Consider the following 18,714-nt stretch of genomic DNA (forward strand, 5'->3'; position numbering starts at 1 on the left):
ACAGGGGAAGGAGGAAAAAAGTACCAAATGTGCCTTTTCATAAACTTCAATATTCAAATTCCTTTGCATTTTATAATCAATAATGAATAAAACCAGTTACTTGTAATAATAGGAATTAAACCTATGATTTCATTAGTAAAAGGAAATTATAGGCAAGGAAACTCCCTCTACGAACATAAGTTGGAACCTTTTTCTGCAGTTTATTGTCTTAAAGGCTTTTCTATAACACTGAGAGATTACATGATTTTTCCTATCCTAGATACAGTATGTATCAGAGGCAGAGCTTGAACCCAAACCTTTCTGGATCTTCAAATCACTTAGTCGCTGTTTGTCTCAGTCTCTTAACTGTATAATGGGGATAATAGCATCCATCTCACAGGTTTGATGTGAGAATTAAATGAGATAGTATTTTGTGAGTATCCAGATACAAATTAATGAGCTCTGTATGTAGTAGGTGCTCCCAACGTTCTTCCATTCCAAGACCAGCTTTCTTACCACAATGCTGTCTTGCCTCATGCTTGAGAAAATACAAATAAATGTATAAATCCTAAGACTTTACATACTTATATATCCTTGCATTAAAGTCCCTTAGTAATTTTTAATGGAAAAAGTTAAACAAATGGTTTTTATGGTCCTTAAGAGGCCTCGGATATTAAAGAACGAAGCTAGATCTATTCCCACATAAAATACACATACTTACCCTGGTTCCAGTCACTCATCTGGTCATCCAAAATCAATAAGGCTATTTCTGCTCTGACCTGCCTTAAGAAAAATGATGAAATGATCTCAAAATGAGATGTGCTAGCAACAGGAAGTACATTTTAAACAGTCTACCACGATCTGTATGACTCTGTGGTAAATGACATGCCAGAAGGTACTAAAGATTGGTAATTTCTTAGACTGATATATATTAAAGTAGCAGTGTGAACAAAATTGAGAAATGTCATAAATTGATCCCATATGAATTAATGTTGATCTATTTGCATTCTAAGAAGGGATTAGGTTGATTTTTTCCCCCCATCAATGATGACTGTTTTGTGGAAAGAAATATGGCAACAGAGTTGAGCTGCTTGTTGATGATGCTTTTATTAAAGAAATAAAAAGATACATTCCAATATTTGGTCACAAAATGCTGTTTTTTAAAAGGAAAAACAAACATAAAGAAACAACCTGAATAGAAGAGAAATTTAACATTTTAACACTAGAAGATGGTTTTAAGTGCTACATGAAAGCTATTTAGAATATTCAGGAAGGTATATGTTGGTGCTCTTATTTTCCAGTGTAAATAACCAGCTACTGTCTAAAGCTTTCCATTGATGGTATGTGTGCGTGTGTAAATACATATATGTTTGTACACATTCACATGGAAGCATCTATATGGCAATTGTTGAGTTACCAAGAAACTATATTAATATGGATATAATTAAGTGTAAATTATGTACACTTATTCACAGTTGTGTTAACTCTAAAGATGAATATATTAAAATAATAAAAGATAAAATACATGAAAATAAAATTGTTTCATTTTATGTAAGTTACAATTTTGTCATATTTTCACTGAACAACAGAAAACCATTAAGTACGTAGGCAGAACATCTAGAGTTTTAAAGGGATGTGGGATTTGTGCCAGAAGGGAGATTTCTCGGTTTTATTTTCAGATACAAAAGAAAGCAAGTATTACAGGGAACACACTCACTTTCTGTTCAGGATCAGAGTAATACTTTAATACACATGGGTAGTTTACCTTTTATATATGAACACTGTACCACGATTTTACACAAAGATGGAGTTTAGTTATAATTGTATTGGCAGTGACAAATCTACAAGACACACCAGCTGAGCTTCACAAAAGATTTCTGAGTCTTGAAAAGAAAATTTGGCGTTCCATTTACAAATCAACTCTAGATACTATTTAACCCAAACACGAACCCAAATACCCCATGTTAGAAATTGAGTGTGGCAATATAAGCCTGTTTTTCTCTCCTACTTGCTTCTTTTGAAGCTTCACAGCCTATTCCAAGTCCCATTTACATTCTTTGGGGAGTTAGATAAGTTGATAGAGGGAGGGCAGGGTCTCTGACAAATTTCTCCCAGGGAAATCTCAAATATTCTGAATTACAGTCAAGTTGCTCATCTACACTGGTAGAGAGGATTTTCATACTAAAAATTCTCCATTACAATAAAACCCAAATTTTAAAAGAAAGGAGAATGAGCAAAATCTTATTTTGCCACCAGAATTTTGAAAAATTACTGCCTGACTGACTCCTATTTTGACATCTCTCTGCAATACTCACTGGAAAATGGTACTCAGTTTGGCTTGAGAAGATAAAAGTTGAATTGAGTCAAAGATTTAGAGATGGAAGGGACTTTATATCTAGTCTAGCTACCTCATTTTTTTTTTGGATAAAGAATTGGAGTCTCAGAAAGGTCAGATGATTTTCCCAGTGCCACACAGCCAGTAGGTGGTTAAGGCAGGATTAGAATACAAGGTCTTTTAACATCAAGTCCAATATTTATTCTCCATGCCATGCTATCTCTCCTTTGTTTCTTTTATCATGAAAAGGAATGAAGACTTTTGTTCAGAGGTTTAGAAAGGCTGTTCACACCAATCAACTAGTTGCATGTTTTTTATTAGAGTTGGGAAAACTGCCAATGTTCCATAAAGATGTGGAATACCACCCGAGGATGTAAACCATTTCCATTTTGTTTAGCTCATATGATCACTACAGCACCATCGTTCAAGGCCATCACTCAACTTCAAAACAGGCAACTGACTTTTTAGCAGATAAGCTTAAGTTATCTGATGTCCGATAGGAAAGGGTGCTCATTTTTGTAGACTGAGATCGGAAATTTGGTGGTATGTTTTTCAGGAGCTGAAGAAAATATTTTTTAAACTTCTTTCCCAAAAAGCCATAAAAGAGGGGATTCAGGCAGTTGTTAAAATATGCTATGCAGATGGTTATGGGCATTGCTGTATCCACGATATCTATGATTTTGCAGTCCTTTATGATCCCCAGCTGAATTAGTACATCCAGAAATGTAAATATTTGGTGTGGAATCCAGGAAAAGAAAAAGAAGAGGACTATTGCCATAATGATCTTGAAAATATCATCATTTCTTGGCCTGTTTTTCTGAATCTCATAGGCTTTTTTCAGGGTCTTCCAGATTAGAGTATAACTTGTCAGGATCACCAGAAAAGGAATCAAGAAACCCAAAATGTTTTTGCTCAGCCCCAGCCCCACCAGGAGGGTGGAGTTGTGGGTTTTATAATAAAAAGCACAGACTGTGATATTGGCATTTTCAATGAAAAAAACATTGCGGTGGATTACAACTGGCAGACTGGCCAAGCCGGCGAGCAGCCAGATGATGATGCAGGTCACCTTGGCCATGAGCATGGTGCGCCGGAGGCGGGACTTCATGGGATGTACAATAGCCAGATAGCGGTCGATGCTCAAGGAGGTGAGAAGAAATACACTGGCATAGAGATTAAAACTGATGCCGGCTGATGCGATCTTACACAGGCAGTTTCCAAAAGGCCAGCGGTATTCCATGGCAGTGTAGACAGCCCAGAGGGGCAAAGTCATTAAGAAACACAAGTCAGCCAGAGCCAAATTCATTAGGAAAACACTGGCAACTGTCTTCAGCTTCATGTAGAAGTAAATGACAATTACCACCAAACTATTGCCAAAGATTCCCACCACAAAGATGATGCTGTACAAAGTGGGAACCATAATGAATATATAGCTGTGTCGTCCTGATTTGGGGCAGTCATCTTGGATTCTTTTAATAGTCTCTTGAGTGGAAGAATTTAGATTCATCTTGATCTTCTGGGTGGGAGATCAGTTTCAGGAGCTATGCCAGCTTCATCTTGAGAAAAAGAGAAAAGAAAGTAATGACTAATAGTTCATTTTTATGTAAAGTTTTAATATTGCTCTCTTTTTTTTTCAGATGAGGAAACTGAAGCAAAGATGAACTACCCATAGTTACCATATCTTCCCAGACTTCAAGTCCAGAGTTCTTTTCTCTATTTATACCACACTGTCCCAGATAGCTAAGTTAGAGAATAGAGCCCTAGGATCACAGGTTCAAATCCCTTTTCTGATACTCACCTGGTCTGTTAATTAACTCACATTTCCAGCTCATTCTTAATCCCATTACTAAGGAAAAAACCATGAACCAATTCTGATTTATGGGAATGGAAATTATGAATTGCTATAAAGCTTTCCAAGCAAGTGATTTTTTTTTTTTAGTAAAAATGTCATCTTTTTCCTAGAAGAAAGTAAATCAGTTTCAAAAGGAACAAAGGTCTAGCACAAGTGAGAAGACATGGAAGCAAATCAAACTACCCTATTTCTTTGTATTTTCTTTACTGGTACATTATCAGCTTCCGGGGTGATGTTCCAATTGAATACACAGTCCCTTCTCCTGACAGTGTCAAACATGTTCATTGAAAAGTGTCACAGACGGTCAAAGGATAAGAACAAACTGTTCTCAAAAGAACAGCTAACTACCTACAAAAATATAAGAAAATGGTTCCAAACAATTAATAATAAATGAAATAACATGAAAATTACTTCAAGGTTTCAACAAATTTAGCAAAAAGATGAAACTAGTGGATGTTAGAGGGGCTACAAAAAGACGAGAATTAGTCTAATCATTCTGGAAAGAAATTTGGAATTTCTGTGTGTGTGTGTGTGTGTGTGTGTGTGTGTGTATTTAAGGCAAACAAAATGTTTATATTCATTTGGCTGCATAGCCTAAGGAAGTTACAGAATCAAGTCTCATTTACTCCAAAATATTCATATCAATGCTAGAATCTACTCACAGGGTTGCTGTAAGAATGAAATGGGATAGTATAGTAAAGTACTTGGCAAAGCATAAAATGCTATATAAATGTTTAGTAGGCTTATTATTATTATAATCATTACTATTACTATTATAACTTCCAGCACCACTATTACAACTACTACTAACATGACTATTACTACTACTCCCACTACTGGTCTTCCTAGTCTACTATTATTACTATTACTGCTACTACTATTACTACCACTACTGCTACTACTACTATGGCTACTACTACCACTACTACTATTATTACTAGTCTATGACTATTACTATTACTATTTTGTCTACCACCACCACCACCACCATCACCACCACCACTACTACTACTACTACTACTACTGGCAAAAAGGAACTAGAAACAGTTTAAGAAATGGAGATATTTCTTGTGATCTTTGGCAAAGGAGATATCAAGAATCAGCATTGTATCATGGGAAACACACTGGATCTGAAATCAGAAAACATAAGTTGGAGTCTTACCTCTGCTTTACTACATTATTTCTCTAGGTCTTAGTTTCCTTGTTTGAATCTGAAAAGGCACTTTCTGGGCAGGAGTTCCCATTTTATTCTTGTTAAGGTTTTTTCTGGCTCTGTTTCCCTATTACTTTCAGTCTAAAGCCTTTGACGAATCACATTTTGTTCCTCTTAAATGGTAATTTTTTGGGGGGAGTAGGGAGGGTGAGGGTGAAGAGACATAGGGGAGATAAGAATTACCTGTTATAAGCCATAGCAAGGCCATGAATCAAGGAGATTCATTTTGTATGGAATTAGTCTTGCCATTTCTAGTCACACCTCACTGTTTATACTGCTTCCATTGCTTCACTACACTGTTTTCATTTGTAGTTTAAACAGATCACTTATTTAAAAAAATATCAAGTCAATGTTGAGGTGTTTACTGTGGGTCTAGCACTCTGCTGGAGCTAGGGTGTGGTGGATGGAGCACTGGGCCTGGGTTTAGAAAGACTCATCTTTCTGAATTCAGATTCGGCCTCACAGACTAATCAGTTGTGTGACATTGGGCAAGTCACTCCACCCTGTTTGCCTCAGTTTTCTCATCTGTGAAATGAGTTTGAGAAGAAAATATCAAGCTGCTTTAGTATCTTTGCCAAGAAAACCCTGGATGGGGTCATGAAGAGTTGGACCAGACTGAAATAGTTGAACAAGTGGTGGATGGAGAGTTAGATTTGAAAAAAAAGACAAGCCTCTGCAACCTACTGGCTGCCAATCGCTCAATCTCTCTGTGTCGCAGACAATTCCGTAAAACTCTATACAAGTTACAGAGGAGGTATGGACGTGCATGGACAGAGAGTTACGTACAATAACATCACAGGTCTGGGTCCATAATTGCATTTAGAGAGCTGCCAGAGACATGCTTCCTTCTCACTAATTCAAATCCCTATGTGGGCATTAGGGTTGGAATGGTAGTGCAGAAGGGGAAGGGAACAGGAAAAACAGATAATGAAAATCACTGAATGAATGACTAAAATATCTTGCAGAACAGTGCATGGGTATTGTCTGAGTATCATGCTCATGGTTATAGGGATTGAGGGACCATCTGGGTAACAGTCCAAATTTTCTGAAAGCTCAAAGGGATCCATATGGGGTGGAGGTAAAAACACAATCTGAGATTGGGCAGTAAAATTCTAAAGGGGGAGAGTGAAAGTCCACACAGAGAAAGGTGACGAGAGCAACAAAGGTAGATTCCTTCATCCTACCCATCAATTGCTATTCCACTGATCAATGGAAGGGAACACAGGAGAATGTTCATACAAGCGAACCTGAATTTGAATCTCAACTGTCACTATCTGTAAGACCATGATCCTGATCCTATTGGAGAGCCCAGCAAGATGTGTTATACCTTTGAGAATGGGTATCACCAATATCATCTGATTTTTTTTCTTTCTTGCAGGACTATACATATAGCCAAGAATTCTTGGCATTTTTTTTATTTCATGGATTCCCTTGACAGTCTGTTGAAATTTATGAACGGAATTTTTAAATGCATAAAATAAGATAAAAAGGAATACAGAGCAACCTAGTCGTATTGAAATAGTTATAAAAAATTTTTAAGACACATTCATGGAACCCAGGACAACCAGGTAGCCAGGCTCTTCCTCAACATGAGTTTGTGTATCTCCATAGCACAACAACAGCCTCTCCTAGACAAGGAAAGGGACTAAAAATATAGCTATTTTGTTCCTTTTTTCTCCCATTCAGATTCTTTAATCATTATTTTTAAATGGACCATCTGTTGAAATAGCCACCAGTGACAAATAACCAATACATCAAATAAGGTTTCTAAAATTGTAGCCCCATCCTCTAGTTCCTTCTATGGCTAAACTAAGTCTAAAATTATCTGAGCTTTGTCCCTTCAAAGTATGAGGGAAAAAGTGATTCTAAGCAGCTGAATAAATTAACGATATATCAGGTGAGAATTGACAGCCTGCTGCAAACACTGTGGAATGACTTTTAGTGATGTCATTTTTCCTTAGGAGGTCATTGTGAACTCTTTTAAGGTTTCCTTTCCTAGGACTTTAAAAAGTAAACAAAATATACAGAAGACATTCTCATTTTAAAAAAAGTTTTTTTTCTCAAGACTTTTGATTAGAATATTAATACCTTCTTTAGCTTATAGCCAAGCTAAACCTAATCTAATTAAATTGTTCATTACAAGCTCCTTTTTAATGAGTTTGCAATCTGAAGGAGAAAAATAACTATTCTACATTTCTTATAAAAATAAATAGGAAACTTAAAAAATCCAAGTAATTCTTTTTTTTTTTTTTGGAATAATTAGCTATCATTTTTTCTTTAATACTAGTAATACTAGTAAAGTATTTGCTTTTGATTTGGACTCTTCAAAAAGGCATATAGAACAATAATTGTGATGAAAAAAATAAAATTCCTCAATGAGAATATAAACTTCTTGTGGTCAGGGGCTAGCTTTGATCTTTATGTCCGCCATGTCCCAGATATGTCCCTCCAAGTTCTTTTGTCTTTATATACTAGATTCTCCCATTGGAATGTAAGTTTCTGGAGGGCAGGGTCTTGCTGAGCCCTTAGCAGTCATTGCCTGGAAAATAATAAATAACTATGAAGAGAAGCGAGTCATATGGGAGGGATCTTGAGAGATCATCTAAGTATGATCCTGTCATTTTATAGAGGCTAAGTGAATGTCATATAGCAGTCTCTATGATTTCTTGCCGTCATCTAATACCCCACTGAATCTGTGCAATCTTGATTTAAGAGGACATGTGACCCAGTGGATATAGGGCTAGGTTTGGAATAAAGGACACCATCTCCAGTGTTTACTAGGGATATGACCCTGTGGAAGTTAATAAATCAACAGACCCCACTTTTCTCAGCTGTAAAATGGGGCTAAGTCCATTATGGAGGTAACATGAGGCTCAAATATGATAAGCAAGAAAGACAGCATGGCTCAGAGGAATTAATTCTGTTTTTGGAGTCTGGGGGATCTGGGTTCAAAACTTATACCTAACTCCTTGCCTGTATGATCCTAGGCAGGCAACTTAATACTCATGAATCTCATTTATAGAATAATGGAGTTAAAAAAGCAGGGGGAAGCTAGGTAGCTCAGTGGATACAGCATGAGTTTAAATCTGACACATAATAATTACCTAGATGCATGATCTTGGGTAAGTCACTTAACTGCACTGTCTTGTAAAAACTAAAAAAAAAAAAAAAAAAAGCAATACCAGATGAGAATTTTCAGCTTATGTGAGAATAAATGACCCCAGGCTTCCCTTTAAAACTGGGATCCCATTGTACAAATCTTAACATCACACAGATGTCAGCTAATTTTATTAGTTTCTTGGAACCTACTATCTGGGGCTGTGGTTGGATGAGAACAATTAGTTTATCATCTCAACATGTGAATATACCCTTCACTGGGCTTGCTGTCTTAGTTCAGTTTCTGTTTGGTATAATTGGTCAGGAGGGAGGTGAAGAGAGATGGAACATTTTTCTAGATCCTCTGTTCTCCTCAATACAAGCCAACTTTGGCCATGACCCAAGAGATATCAAACAGAGAACTCATGAGAAATTCTTTTCCATGAGCAATTTTCCTAAAACCTTCCTTTTCTTCAGCTCTAGAGTTATGCTGATGAATTTCAGTGAAAAGTCAACACCAAATTTCAGCTTCTTAGGAATTATATCAAGACTGGAATATCTAATTAAATGTAGTACAAAACTTTTGTCAATGACTACAATTAAATTCCTCTCAATTCTAGTAACTCCTACTTATTGTAAATTATAGTTTAAGCACCTCAATTGTTATGGATGCCTCCTTTCCTCCCCCCAACCCCCACACCCACATGAGATTAACTCCCTCCTCTCATTCTCTTTACTCCTCCAAACTCTCAGTTATTTTTGTCACCATTTTCCTTTTCCTCAAAAGGAAAAGCAAACTATGTTTGTATCAGGGGGCAAAGAAGGCAGATTGAGTCTAACAGGACTCAGTGGTATCTTTAACTTCTTGGTTTGAGTGTGAAAGGTTCATGTCATGCTAACTGGAGAACACTGTGGAAGGATTTTGGTAGTATATTTGTGTGTGTGTGTGTGTGTGTGTGTGTGTGTGTGTGTGTGTGTGTGTGTGTTTGTGTGTGAGTGTATGTTTATGCCACAGCAAGAATAAAGTTTAGAATGGGAATCTAGGGCATCTTCTTGCAAGCAATATATCATTTGAACTAAAATAATGGATAGAAATGAGATCTTTGACCTGTTGGATCCCCAAATACTTCATTGTTTCTCTCAAAATCCCTACACTAGCATTAGGTAGCATTCAGATCATTCAGCATTTTCTGTCAGACCCAAAGCATCTTTCCAATGATTAATCTGACATTCAGGGTCTCCTTTACAACTTGGCCGCATTCTTGGGCTTGATGACTCTATGGAGGAGGTATAGTCTCGGGATGGCAGCTGCTCTCTTTAGATTGCGAAGCAATCCTAAAATATTTAGGGGAAATCACTAAGAAATATCACTGACTCAGAGGTTCAATTTGGAACAAATATAGATATTACCATGTTTTTCAGTAAAGTATATATAAAGGAAGTTTATTAGACAGGCACTTGCTAATCTCATATAAAGCATTAAAAAGTATAATAATAATATTATTATGGTTTCATATGAGAACTTTGATATGTTTATATTTATACATATGTTTATCTTCTCTCTGGATCAGGGAGATCTTTTCATTTGTAAAGGGAGATCCCACATGTTAGGTCCAATTACTTCTGTATTCTAACATCAAAGGGATACTCTTTGGAATGTTGTTATTATATGAATAGAGTTAGGACCTATAAACCAACTGGGTGACACTGGTCAAGTTTCCTACTTAAGACCCCTTTCCATAGAAAAGGGACTGCATAGAGATGAGCTCTCTAAACACAGTATATGGAAAACTAGTCTTTCTACAATGAAAAGGAAATTTGTATAATTTTAAGATGTTTTTAAGAAATAAAATCAGAATCACAGGAATTAGATCTGAAGTGGGCCCATTTTTCAGAGAAGAAAATAGAGATCTTCAGATTTTAAGAGATTTTCCTGGCCTCGCAAAGGTAGAAAGTTGCAGAGACTTGATTTGAACTCAGAGGTCCTCTGAGATTTCAGATCCAAGGTCTATCTTTTCCATTAAACTTTGTTCCCAAGATGAGAGGCCAGGGTAGCCATCTGAAAAGTTCAATAACATCATTTTACATCCTATTTTATCTTTTTTAATAATTTTGAAGGTTAGAAATGTGCTCTATAATGACCTTGATTATAGGACTATACTTATGACACTGATTATAGGATTTTACTATGCCTTATATATCTCTAACATCACCCCCTAAACAAATACAAAACTAAAACAAAGCAACTTAAATAGGGAGCCAATTACATAATCAGAATAATGTTTTTTTTTCATTCATTTTAATGCCTATACATTTTACCCTAAGTTAACTGTTTAAATTGGGCCTAAGTTAGAAGAAATGGTTGGCTAATATTCAGTACACAGAGAACTTACATTTTATTCTATCTTTAAGAAATACACAAGGATAAGACATTCTATAAGTCCACATTCTCTTTCAAACTAGAAATTATTAACTACTATGGGAATATTATCACCTGTACCTATCCCTTCACTCCCTCACCCCCCCCCTAGGGTTGTTCTGAGGATAAAATGAAGTTAGTAAAAGATGTAGTCACCAAAAACTGTAAAACATTAAAATCAGAGTACAAAAGGAAATAAACCAAATTTTCTGAAGGTTTGAAAGGATATTTCCAATGATGAAAGAAGCAGCTGTTTGCTAAATTGAAAGAAAATAACATGAACTCAGTCTCATTGAGAAATAGCACAAACTCAATTGAGGAATTAAATGGTTTAATGCTAAAATATTATAAGTTACAACTTTTATCTCTTACACTGAAAGAGTTAGCATCTGAATGAAACTTTGATGGTCCTAGGGAAATGAAGAAAGAGCAAACCATCAGAGTCATTCTGGATGAGACAGTGTGTCCAACAAAAAGCAACCAAAGATGATTCTTGAGAATCAGTTTTGGGGTGCTAGGTGGTACAGTGGATAGAGCACTGGCCCTGGAGTCAGGAGTACCTGAGTTCAAATCTGACCTCAGACACTTAATAATTACCTAGCTGTGTGGCCTTGGGCAAGCCACTTAACCCCGTTTGCCTTGCAAAAACCTAAAAAAAAGTCTATGTTGAGAATCAGTTTTAAAGGATCCATTAGTCCTTCCAATTCATATTGAGAGCCAATGGTATAGACTGTTGTCTCTAGAGTTTCAAGAGTAGTGAGGAAGGTCTCCTCGGTTATCTAGAAAATACCTGCTCTAGATTCTTGATAATGTTCAAATTCCATTAAGGTGACAAAGACCTTCCAAGAATGAATTTGACTTCACAAGGGTCAAATGATCTTTGGGAAAGATCACTCTGATATTTGAATGCTTTTGCAAACTCAACCATTTGGATGGGGCTTTAACTAGGTCAGGGCAAAGAAGGCTTTTTGCATCAAGGGTTAACATGTCTACTTACAGTTTTATAATTGAATGAGCCCTTTCAAGAATGCAGACCCAAATCCATGGCTGCCCATCCTGTATGATTTAGGTCTAAATACTCCTAATAAATCACTACCTGAGATGAAAGACTCTCTTCTCAATTTTCTTGTGCCAATATGGCACATTTCTCATCCGGAGATTTTTCCAGTCATACATTTCTTTGATATCCTCTTTACTGCTCTTTTGATTTAACACTGGGTTAAATTCATAGGAAAGGTATAAAAGTGATCCATGTCAGATCATCTCTGACAATGGGTTTTCATGTTTTAGGAGATGGAGTGCGAATCATGATGTTGGTTGAGATAAGGAAGGAGAAGGAAACGTCAGAGGAAAGAAGATAGTACAACAAGGGAAAGAAAGTGGTAACAGCATCCTTCTAAATCCTTAAAACATTAAATTACAAGTGACAATGATGATAATAAGCCATTGATTATAATGAAGGGCTCAGCCCCTTCTTTAGACTATTATTTGCCACTCCATTCATTTCCTAAGTTGGACTTGTGCACTTTCTAATTAAACTACCTACAGTAAGAGGCAAGGATGCTGGGCCCATAAAAAAGTAAACAACACTTTGCCAACTGAAAAACAAGATGAGGTACAGAGGATGCCTGCTTCCTGTGAAAACTTCATTAGCGATAAATGAGTTACCAGATGTCACACATCAGATTTGAAATTAAAATATATTCCTTGTATTGGTCCTCTGTCTGAGCAGGATAAAACCAAACAGAACAGGGACCATTTCAGGGGAGCTGCCTAATGGAGCACCCCATTCTCTTCCCTTTCTGGGAGCAGAATCTTCTATTTTTCTTCTTGAATATAAAAGGAGAGAAATTCCTCTCTTCCTGAAGTGGCAACAAATGATTTTTGTACAGTGAAGCAATATATTTCTCATGGAGCAACAAATCCTTAAGGACAAGCAGGGAATGTTTTTGAACATTCTGTTCTCCATCCCAAATGCTGTTTCCTCCTGTTTTTATTCCTCCCCCTCCCCAAAGCTATTTCCCCCTTTTACCATCACTTTCACATTCATATATGTATGTGGACTGGACATATACATACAAATACACACAAACACACACACACACACACACACACATATATATATACACCTATATACATAAATATACACATATATATATATATATATATATATAAAATTTGTATATATAAAGTATATAGATCTACCCATAAGTGTGTTTATATAAATCTATAAATATTTTATATATATTTATGGATATAAAAAATATATGTATATAAGTACTTGCAACAGAGCTGTTAAAACCCACAATTTACCTCCATTATTCCTGAACTATTCAATTTCCTCCCCCTTCTTCTATAAGATATTAGTTTTACTCCCTTGTTCTTCTAGCTACTGAGTGTACTCTATTCTCATCCTAAAACTAACAAGACCACCTTTGTAAAACAGACACAAGGCAGGAACAAGGGAACCATACTCTAGAATATTCAATAGAGTCTTCCTCCAGCCAGCAGAAATGTCAAATGATAAAGTCTGCTTAGCTGGTTAATCTAACATGCTCCAGTTTTATAAACAAGTATTTTGGCACAAAGTGTCCTGCAACTCTTTTCAGTTTCAAAATCTCGCTCTGTTCTAGTCAGAGGGGGAAATTCAGAGAATTGTTAGAAGCTTGGGTTTTTTTTATTGTTTTTTTCCTCTCTTCCTCATTTTTGTACCTGTTCTTTCCATTTCTACACTGTGAGTCATGTTTTGAGAAAGCCTGTTAAGAAACCATTCAGAAAAATTTTATGCCCCCCACCCCCAAAACTAAAAAATTTTTAGCTTGAAAAGTTGGAGGCTAGTGAGAAATGATGGCTCCTGGAAGACAAGATTTGGGGCATTTTTTGCCCCTTTTCTGTGTGGTTAGCAGTGTATGGTATTTAATACATGTTTATCGAAATTAATTATTGAATTGAATGGAAAGTATTTGAAGGATGTTTGTGTCCCACTTATCTCAAGAAGTCACAATCAGGTGCAAGGAGGAGTGAAGGGAAGTTGCAGAGAGGCAAATTGAAGATCAACTTGGAACTATCAGGTCATGTCGAGAGGGGCTGGATTCTTTGGTGGAGGTCTTTAGATGGGGTTGAATCATCATTTATTGGAATTGTTTTAATGGTCATTCCTACGGTGTTCATTTGGACTAAATAACTTACACTCAGAACCTTTCACTGGTTGGATATGTCATGGGATTTTATATAGTGTTTAGAGCTGCAAGGAGCCTTAGAAATTATGTAACTCATCTATTTTATTACAAAAATTTGCCAAGTTAGATCTGGATAGGTTATGTGATTGGGCTTATTGGAAGATAGGCATTGAAAAGAGGAAGGAAAGAGCACTGCACTTTATATCCAAGCCCTTGACCTTGCTCCTTACATCTAAATGACTTAAGGAGTCATCCCCTTTCTCTGTGACACAGTTTTCTTATCCATAAAGTGAAGGGGTTGAAGTAGACAATCTCTAAATTGCAAGATCCTAAGTTATCCATCAATGGCAGATGTAACCCTATTACTCTGTTGTTTGTTAACCCTCTGGGCTTCAGACTCCTTATCTCCTTGTCCTAAATCCAATATGTCCTTTCAAATCTCAAGTCCTGGGGAATCTTCTTTGACTATCCTGGGTCAGTATGAACATTTGCACCTCAGAAATTGGCAAATTGGCAAATGCTATAAGTCAAGGTTCGATTTATCATTTTGTTGCTTGTTTAGACTTAAGAAAGTGATGGTGAAAATGTTAAATTTAAGATTCAGCTTTAAAAAGTGTGTTGTGGACAGGTTAAACTTAAAAATGTTGTGAGCTATTTTTTTTTAAAGAATCAATTGTTAAAATTTATCATTGATTTTAGTTCTTTATCTTCTCTCTTCTCTGAACTAATATGTTCATTGTTAGTGTGATATGGGGGACACTACTGCATCTTAAACCAGAGATCCTGACTTGGTCACTTACTATGCATGCGATCTTAGATAAGTCTGGTTTCAATAAAATGACCTGTGCAACAGAGGAAGATGGTGAAGGGCTGGACCAGATCATCTCTAAGGTCTGTGGTCTGAACCACTCAGGTTAAACCTTGCTGTTGATGCAGAAGCTCAGATCTCATTATCAAAGACAAGAAGAGTCTTTATAATTTCAGATGAGTTCTCTATTCTTCTGCTACTTCATGCACTAAATAAAAATGTTGCTTAATTGATGTCTAGGGGAAAAGTAAGAAGGGAAAGAGAGACTGAATTAAACCAGCTGGGGTATGACAGAATTTGTAACCAAGAGATCTGGGAACAAAATACAAGACGTTCAATTCCCCAGCTCTGTTCCTTGTCTGATTGCTGATTCTACCAAGTTGCTTCCCCAGTCCATGTTCCCTCTATCTATTGTTCCTTGAGCCACTTAGAGTCACAGAATTAGATGCGCTTTAGAGATTCAGAGACTAGAGTCGAAAGAGATGTTAGGGCTCATTTAACCCAATGCTGTCATTTGACAAATAAAGAAACCAAGGCCCAGAGTGGGTAAATCACTTAACAAATCTTCAGAGAGAAGTTGTAATGGATTAGCATTTCACAGCTAAAAAAAATAACTTGTTTGGACAGTTTTATGAAGTCATGCTGGACCTCTCTCAAGGAATTATTCTAGAATTTTACAAACACCAACTAGGAAATGGGAGAGACCAATAAATGGGATTTTCTTAAATAAGACCAAGTTTGAAGAACCCTAACTAACTCTCTTCAGCTTTTCCTTATAGTTATTTTCCTCTAAAGAAGTGCTTTTTATACTTTAAAGTATTATAAGGTCACATAACCCATTGGCACAGTAAGTGGGTAGATTAATTACTCAGCATTGCTGGAATACCTCCTAGTGCCAGGTACTGTTCTAGGGTTGGGACAAAAGTCAAACTTTAGGGATGTCTATGTCAGTGGAGCATTTGTTCTTCCAACTCCAATCACCATTCCTCTGGTGACTTAGTAGTTGGGCTTAAAGAATGACATGACCAAAAATTTCATTAATCTGTGGCTCAACCAGGGATGAACTGGTATCAGACTTTTCTAGGGCAATCTTAGAACTACGGTCAGTGTCGCTGGATTAAATGGGAAACATTTTCTAGCATTTATGTCACAGGGAGACATACAATCTGACTGTCTTCTAATACTGCCTCTTCCCCAACTGCTTTCCCTCTGAATAACCCAGGAACAATGGTTGGGCAGTTGAGTGGCTAGAGGGTCTGGTTTGGAATGTGGAAAACTCATCTTTCTGGATTCAAATTTGACCTCAGTTACTTAACAAGTTGTATGACCCTGGGCATGTCACTTTGCTCTGTTGGCTTTAGTTTCAGCATCTGTAAAATGAGCTGTTGAAGGAAAAGGGAAAAACCACTCCAGCATCTTTGCCAAGAAACCTCCAAATGGTATCACAAAAAGTCAGACACAACCAAAACAATTGAATAAATAATATATAGATGTATCTGAGGAACCTCTTATTCACAGAATAAATCTATTTTTCACGTAAGTCATGCTTCAATAGATGCTGGAAAGGCCCATATCTATTCCTATCAGCAGATCATGTAATTTGTAGATATTATAAAATTTAATTCTATCCTCTACATCTTATAAACTCAAGACTCCATTTGAGATTTTCTTGGCAAAGATACTGGAATGGCTTGCAATTTCCTTTTCCAGTTTACTTTACATATGAGGAAACTGAAGCAAATAGGGATTAAGTGGCTTGCCCAGGGTCACACAGCTGGGAGGTATCTCAGGTCACATTAGAACTCAGATCTTCCTGACTTGCTTGGTCATGCTGTTCAGTCTTCTATTCCTCACTCTTTAATGGTAATGATAGAAGTAGAAGATGGAAAAGGGAAAGGAAGAGAAAGAAGAGAAATAGAAGTAATAGGAGTAGTCGGGATGATGATAATAATGATAGAGTTATCATTTACAAAATGCTTTAGGGTTTGCAAAGAACTTTATAAATATCTCATTGGATCCTCACAAAAATCCTAGGAGATAGTTATGATAATCTTGACCATTTGCAGATAGGGAAACTGAAGCAGACAACTTAAATGCCTTGCCCAAAGTCACACAACAAGCAAGTCTAAGGCAGAATGGGAACTCAGATTTTCCTGATTCCAGACCTATCACCTAGATCATCTAAATATCTAAATTATAGATGGGTTCAAATCTGTATTTTTCTTTTTACCACCTGTGGCTTTACCAACCTAATCTTTTGGAGTCTTTATTCCTTCCTAAGTAAAATGAAGGGGGTTGCTGAGATATATGAGCCTGTAACTGAGCCCAAATTTGCACTCTGATCCTCTGCCTCTAAAATTCCTGATCTCTCTACTTCCCTCTCCCTTAGAAGCAACCTTACCCTTAGAGCTTGTGGGTCCTTGCTTCATTGAATGGAATGTACATTGACCAAGGAGGGAAGAGACTTGAGTTTGAAATCTGGATATGAGAAGGGCCCATAATTTTCTGAAGGTCATTTTCTTCATCTATAAGACTTAAGAAAGTCAATCATCTTTAAAGGTCACTTTCAGACCAATCTATATCTCACATTTATGTACCATTTTAAGGCTTGCAAAGCTCATTTTTATTTTTATTTTTCCCAACAATCCTGGAAGGTATTATTCCCACTAAAAGATGAGGTAACTGAGACAGAGTCTTGTCCCATAGCCAGCAAGTGTTTGAAGCAGAGTTTGAACTCCAATCTTCTGGAATGGAAGGCCAGGTCCAAGATTACATCCCCTACATCTAACAAACAATGTGCATCTATAATGGGATAGCTAATGGCAGATACCCTGACCTCTAGGAAGTTCCTTGTGTAAAATGCTCTGATTTCTCTTTGGCAAAGACATACCAGCATCCTTTCCACTGCCAGCATGGGACTCCTCATCATTGAGGCTGAAGACAGAGTGTGATCACTGCCAATGTATTTTATTCCCTTTCCACACAAATACTATTTGGTTTTTGATGGATTTAAAGGCATTCCACAATGACATCAGGTGATTTTCATAACATTTTTTAAGAGCTAAGCATTGGGACTGGACTTTTAATTTCACTGACAAAACTTTCAGGGGAGGAAATTCCATCAATCAACACAAAGTCCCATATACTCTACAACCTCTAGTCTTAGAAAATTGCTTAGAGCTAGGAGGGGTTAAATGATTTTGAATCAGTGATGGGACTGTAAAATTGAAGAAAAAACACATTATAAATATTGATGGAGGAATTTGCCCATAGAAATAGTAAGATGGAAACTGTTTAAATAGATAATGAAATTAATATTTAAAAATAAAAAAAAGGAGAAACAGGTAAAAAAAAACCACACCTCTAGCTTAACAATCATTAAAATACCAATTTATTAGCTGGCATTTTGGGGGGTAACCAGAAGAATCACAAAATCACAAGGGTATGTATTTCTTCGAGACTGGTATTTATTTAGTCCATGTAGACATAAGCTACTTAGACTAATTACTTGTACATCATTAAGTATTATGCAGAATTAATTATTTCATCTAGTCATGCCTGAACAGAGTGAATTACTGCCCATCCCGGGCCATAATGATAATTTGTGAACTCCTCTCTGGACACAGTTTATTACCAAGCTGGATTTTTTTTATAATAAATCATTAAAGTCTGTAAGATGATTTTATGACAATTCTATGATATGCATTTAAATTGATTTTCAAATTTTAAACCAACAATAGGAATTTCTCTAGCTAAATGAATTATAATAGCTTTATCTCAAAATGTAAGTTTGAATATTTTCTAGCTTCATCTGTTGATTATTATGCTTTCATGTT

At 36.4% G+C, this 18,714-nt stretch overlaps 1 protein-coding gene across 1 annotated transcript in view; it reads right to left on the reverse strand.

The window, feature by feature from the left end:
- Positions 1-1,036: 1,036 nt before the first annotated feature.
- Positions 1,037-18,714, reverse strand: part of AGTR1 (angiotensin II receptor type 1) — a 48,215-nt gene continuing 30,537 nt past the window's right edge. Inside the window, exon 2 of the mRNA XM_074191119.1 lies at positions 1,037-3,867. Coding sequence (XP_074047220.1) covers positions 2,748-3,818 — 1,071 coding nt within the window. The 5' untranslated portion in view covers positions 3,819-3,867 and the 3' untranslated portion in view covers positions 1,037-2,747. The remainder of the gene's footprint in view (positions 3,868-18,714) is intronic.

The sequence above is a fragment of the Macrotis lagotis genome, chromosome 6, assembly GCF_037893015.1.
Source record: "Macrotis lagotis isolate mMagLag1 chromosome 6, bilby.v1.9.chrom.fasta, whole genome shotgun sequence".
Taxonomy (NCBI): domain Eukaryota; kingdom Metazoa; phylum Chordata; class Mammalia; order Peramelemorphia; family Peramelidae; genus Macrotis; species Macrotis lagotis.